Below are 5779 nucleotides of genomic sequence, written 5' to 3' on the forward strand. Positions count from 1 at the left end.
TATGATTTGTTTCTGTTTCTGCTTTGGTGTTGGTTTTTCCCCTCGAGCAGCAGGAAGAAGCAACTCAGATCAGCAGCTTGTGTAACAAAATCCTTATCTTAGTCAACACCTCTGGGTACTAACAACACATGATGATTAAATCAAGGAATAGTAACAAATCCACCGGCAACATTGCTGTGCCTCCAGCAAGCCAAGGCAGGTTTGCCTTCTCTCAAGCCGTGGGAAAAGCAATTTTGCAGCATCCAAGTTCTTTCTGCCTTGAAAACCACCATGAAAGCTCTGAGGCCAAGTCTACGGCTGCCTCCACTGACGTTGCTGTGAACTTTGTCCTGTCATAAAGCAAAAAAAAAGAAATTACAATAGGAAACATCATGTAAACGTGGCACTGGAAGGATGCCAAGCACTGGTCCCTAGCCATGCTGTGACAGCACAGAGGTTTGCTGCATCTGGAGAGCACTTCCCTCTCCTGCCTGCCAGTTCAGTTGCTCATGATGTGAGGTATCACCTCAGCACCTTCCACATGGCCAAGGAACTCATAGCACACAGGGTTTGATGTCTCTGCTTTCAAATTACCTTAGCCAAAACCAAACAGCCTTCGGTTAACAGAGACCTCCCAGTGCTGAGGAGGAACTTTGCTTGAATAGTGCATCCCAACGTGTCATGCCTTGGGCATGCCCTTAGCACAGGCCTGGGGAGGTCCCCTCCTCACCTCAAAACAGACCTTCACCCACAGGAACACCAAACACCACCCATACCTACTCCCATGCTTCCAGTGGGGCAGAAGCCAGTGAGAACGTGGCCAGGATCAGCTGCAGGAGGTAAATCTGTGTCTAAATTCAGGCATGGCAATATCCAAAGTGTGAGGTTTCTGAAATTAGTTCAGAGACCTTCTTCTATCTCTTTAACACATATTTATGCCTTGCCTGCATGGCCTTGCTATGTCTCCTTTTCTGTGATCCCAACACTCACAGAACAGGAGTTCATCTGAGATGCTTCAGGCAGCTGAAGGGGAGACAGGCACCTGTGCCATCAGCAAACCCTCCAGCTTCCAGATGAAAAGGACATTTCATTTTGACCCAAACTATCCGCGTCAACACAGTGATCGCCACACGCAGCTCCGAAGCAAATCTTCAGATGGGATGCGCGGGGAGGAAAGGAGCTGCCAGGACAATTACTGCAGATCAATGACTACCCCTGCTGGTGGGAAAAAAATCGTCATTATTTCAATGCCCTCAACGCAGCTGAGTCCTTACCTGACACCATTAAAACCAGTAATAGCAGGTGCCAACAGAAGGTCCCGTTTCCACACCCGATGCAGAAAGCTGTAGCACCTCAGTGCAATGGGATCAGCAGAACTTCCAGCACCACGTGCCCCATACACGTGTCCACTCCAGGCCCGCAGACCAAGGCACCATTCCTGCAGTATGGTAACACCTTGTGGATGGATCTGTGAACCAAGGTGGGTTTGTGGACCAGGTATCCGATGTTTCCATTTAGGACCAAGAAGAGTTTTGGCATTGCCAGGCTGGCAGTTGTTACACCCCAGGGTGTAGGTGCTCTGCCCCTTATTTATTTGCTTTTTATCCACAGAGGTTTGGGTGTGGAGAGCAAACCAGAGCTGCAGCGAGTGCTCGAGCACCGACGGCGAGACCTGCTCATCAAACAGAAGAAGGAAGAGGAAGAGGCAAAGAAATTGCAGTCTCCTTTTGAAAAAGAGCTACTAAAGAGGCACCAGAGGCTGGATCAGGTAGAACTGAGCTTTCAGTCATCCCCAGATTATCCTAACCACCTGACACAAGGCACAGGGAGATGGGTTGGCTGAGGTTGAACCCAAAATATAGTGTTGCTACCTCTCCATAAGACAGGAGCCACAGTTCATCCTTTGCAACTCAGCACCCTCATCCTCACAGTGGGATTCACCATATTTGTATCACACAGGACCCTCACCACATACCACTGACCCTGGATCTCCTCTGGGTCCCATACAGTGTCCTTGGGATGTGTTTTCCAGTTCAATAGCATGGGGGCTGTTGCACCCATCACTGGTGTTCAGAACTACTGTGTGGGGTGTGATGCTGTAGAAGTGCTGGAAGAAACATTGCTGTAATCTCACCCAAACTGCTTTTGGGAGCAGTTCCTGGCGTGTACCCTGGCCAAAAGTATGCCAGGGGAAGGCAATATTTGGGGTATGCTTAGCAGCACAGCCATGCCCTGAGTGCTCTGTGCTTTTCCTCATACCTAAACCTGTGCAAGCAGTGAGCAGGCTCAGTGCCACTGAAGATAAAGTCAATCCCTGTCCTACTTGCCAGTATTTGCACTGCAAGTGGATGAAACCAGTTTATTTAATTAACAACACAATAATGTCAGCCAAGCCGAGAACACTTGAAAATCAAAGTCTGGCACTCTCAGAGAACTAGGAATATGAAACAAGGTGGTTTAGGGACAGATCCATAAAGAGTTTGCATGTAAAAGTAAGGCAGTACAATGAACTTACCCTGCCTTAGACAATACCTAATGCTGAGAGCCTTTCCCAAGCTCACAGGTGTCCTTTGCTGGGAAGGAGTAAAACTTCCTCCTCCTGCCCCCATGCCAGGTCTGAAGTGAAGCACTCCCTTGCTTTGCTGATGGAGATGTTCCTCCCTGGAGGGAAAAAAAAATAATTAATGTTTCAGTGGGATAGAAAAAGAGACTAAAGGTGAACATGGGTCTGGTTTGTAAAAAGAGAGGCCCAACATGAGCACTACACACTCATTCAACTTTGGGCAACAATAACTGGACCCAGCAATAATGAAGTCCCTCGTTTTAATATAGCTAATGCTCTTCTATCCTTTAGTATGCACAGTAACTCTTCTTTCTCACAGCTGGAGAAAGAGCAGGAGAAACAGGAAGACCATGCACCAGAATTCATCAAAGTCAAGGAAAACCTGAGAAGAACATCAACGGTGATAGGAGATGAGAAAGCAGCATAGCTTCTGCCAAAACTCAACGGGGATCCTACAAAGGCCAGTGCTAACCCACACCCGCTGACATCTCTGTACTTGGTGAACATTCACAGCCACATCGTCAGGGCTACTTACAGTTATTAACACTCGCTCCAGTAGAAGGCATGGAAAAGGTTTTCCCAGCCCAGGAGGGAATCACTGTGGAAAAAGTGCAGTGGTCACTGAAGAAGTACTCACGAGTGGATGCAGAGAGAATGATATTTCCCCCCCCAGACTGTGGGTGCATGCTAACCACCAGCTAACTCTTGGTTAACTCTAGAGACACAGCGAACATTTGAGCCAGGGAAGTCTGTGGAGGAACTGCTTGGGGACTCCTGCTTCTTCCTGGAGGTAGGCTCACCAGGCACAAGGGGACAAGAGGGCAGCTGCAGCTCTGGAGCACCGCCTGGAAACCTAGCGTGGTAACTAAAAGGGACAACTTGTGTATTACTGAGAACAGCCCAGGTGACCATAATGGTTTTCAAAAGGGTCACTGGTATTGCACCAGTGTGCAAGTCAAGCCTGGCTGAGGCTGTGTCCCCCAGCAGCACACCTATACTATTAGAAAAACCAATCTCTGTGTGCCCATACCAATGCAGCACAGGCAGGTGCAACTGTTCTTCACAAGCACCTTTAAACTGCATTTCAACCCTGTTTGAAAATGGCTGTTTAGGCTCAGGCAGAAAATAGATTGAACGGTTCCATCAACACCCCAAGTGGAAGTCAAATGCTCTGTGCAGAAAGCAAAAGCTGGGTGTCTCCTGCATGGGAGTCCACAGATGCATGCAGTGACCAGGCAGCAGATCCCTATGGATGCAGCAGACAAATTGCTTCTTGCCCTGGGATCACTGAGCTTCAAACCCCTCACCCAGCCTCTGGACACGTGCTACCATAGGGACCCAGAAAATGTGTCCTGTGATAGAGAGGGGGCGATGTGGTAATGTCATACCAGTGTCAGGCCACTGTCCTGTTAACCACCCTGCACACAGCTGGCATCTGTAGGCACCAGGGGCTAAGGGCACATAGGTCCTGATGCAAAACTATTTGTCAGTGCTTCTCATCCCCTTTTCCAAAGGTCAGAGCTGCCTCCTTGCAGTTGCCACTTCACAAAGCTGAGACTCTTCTTGCTGCTGGTATAGCCAAGCTGAGGTGGATGGTGCACTTGCACCACATATGAACAGAGCCTGGCACACTTAGGTGGCACCTGTGCCCTGGGGTATCCACATATAGAGCTAAACTTGTGCTTTCAGGCATATCTTGGCTTCTTGCTTCTCACATCAGCCCTGATACAAAGTCTGAAGAGCATTACTCACCAACTGCCTTTGGACACTGGTTCTTAAATGGGCTCAGTGGACCTCATCAGCTGGGAAGTTAATACTTGGTTAAACGAAATCTACTATCCACATCTTCAGTGGATCCATATATAAATTAAGGGAAACTGGGCACTTACCACATATTTATTAAAAAAGTTACTATACCACTCCCTAGTCTCCCTGGATCAGTGGGGTGTTTCATTTCAGAGGGCTGTTGCTTGACCTCGCAGCTTGAGTAGAACATCTACATCACGTATCATACAGGTATGGAGCTTCTGTGACAGACTGGACTATATAAGCCCTTAACTCCATTTCAGTCCTTGAGAACCCCATCTCAGGGCACAGTCTCTGCAATAGTTTTTTAAGCCCCTTGTTCATATGCTTATTCTAAACACATATTTCAGAAATCCAGTGCAGATTATCACTATGGGTCAAACAAGATCTGAAATGCTCTATTACATCCTTTCCAACTTTGAAGCTTTTCATGCAGGTTATGATTAAAACCATAAGGAAGAAGCAGCATCAACCATTTTTTCAGTGGGAAAAAAAAGTCCAGATTTCTCCAAGGATAAAAAGGTGTTGCTAAGGATGCTTGTACACAGAATATTCTTGTAAAGAACACTGTGTGATAACTCCATAGATAACATCGGTTTAAGGAACAAGCCAGAATTACTGTGCTGGGGTTTTGTGAGGGGTTATGGCACAGATTAAGTAACCTTGACCAAAGAGCTCAAAAAAATTCAGCACATTAATTTGTAATTTTGCCACAGATGGAAATGCACTCCAGTAGAGTCAATCTGTCACTCCATATGCAACAGTGAAATCACTGTTATCAGCTTACCCGGGCTGGGACAGGGGCATTTATGCAAGTCCTTGGGTGGGAGCCACTTGGAAAGGTCAGCACTGAAAAGGTTGAAAGTATTTTACTGCTCTTTTTAAGCATGAAAAAATTACCTGGGGAGAACAAAATAAATCAAGTTCTTTCCCTTTGATGTGGTGTCCACCAAGCACAGAGTGGGGCTGCACACAATGCAGTCCATGATGGCTAAGGGGTGTCTGGGTCATTTCCAGCAGGTGTCCAGAAGGGAAAGGGAAGGCTAGGTCACACTGTCCTAACTCAGGCTGAGCAGGCAGAGACACAAGAAGTCCTTCCAGCAGTGGAGAGGCAGCAGAAAGCCCTGGCCCAGCTGCCCACCAGGACCCCATTGGCTGTGAGCTGAGGATAGGCAGCAGCAGCCCCATGGCACACAGCAGGGCACACATTTCATCCCCAGCCAGAGCTCCAGGCTCCAGTACTCCATGATGGCACATGGGAAATGATGCTTTTACTGTTTAAGCTTCAGCTTAAACGTCACAGTGTTTTCCAGCACAGCTCTTCTCACCCCTACAAAGCTGTAACCACTTCCCCCTTGGGCTCAGACCCAGAGCTGTACAACCTTTACCAAAGCTCTTGCTATGGCACAGCAGCAAGAAGGTAACACTCAA

The 5779-nt window shown here is 47.7% G+C and overlaps 1 protein-coding gene across 1 annotated transcript in view; it reads left to right on the forward strand.

Moving 5' to 3' along the window:
* The window catches only part of FAM107A (family with sequence similarity 107, member A), a 12960-nt gene extending 9965 nt beyond the window's left edge, over positions 1-2995 (forward strand). Inside the window, exons 3-4 of the mRNA XM_009075241.1 lie at positions 1591-1747; positions 2862-2995. Coding sequence (XP_009073489.1) covers positions 1591-1747; positions 2862-2969 — 265 coding nt within the window. The 3' untranslated portion in view covers positions 2970-2995. The remainder of the gene's footprint in view (positions 1-1590; positions 1748-2861) is intronic.
* Positions 2996-5779: the final 2784 nt, after the last annotated feature.

This window comes from Acanthisitta chloris, unplaced genomic scaffold (genome assembly GCF_000695815.1).
Source record: "Acanthisitta chloris isolate BGI_N310 unplaced genomic scaffold, ASM69581v1 scaffold32655, whole genome shotgun sequence".
NCBI lineage: Eukaryota > Metazoa > Chordata > Aves > Passeriformes > Acanthisittidae > Acanthisitta > Acanthisitta chloris.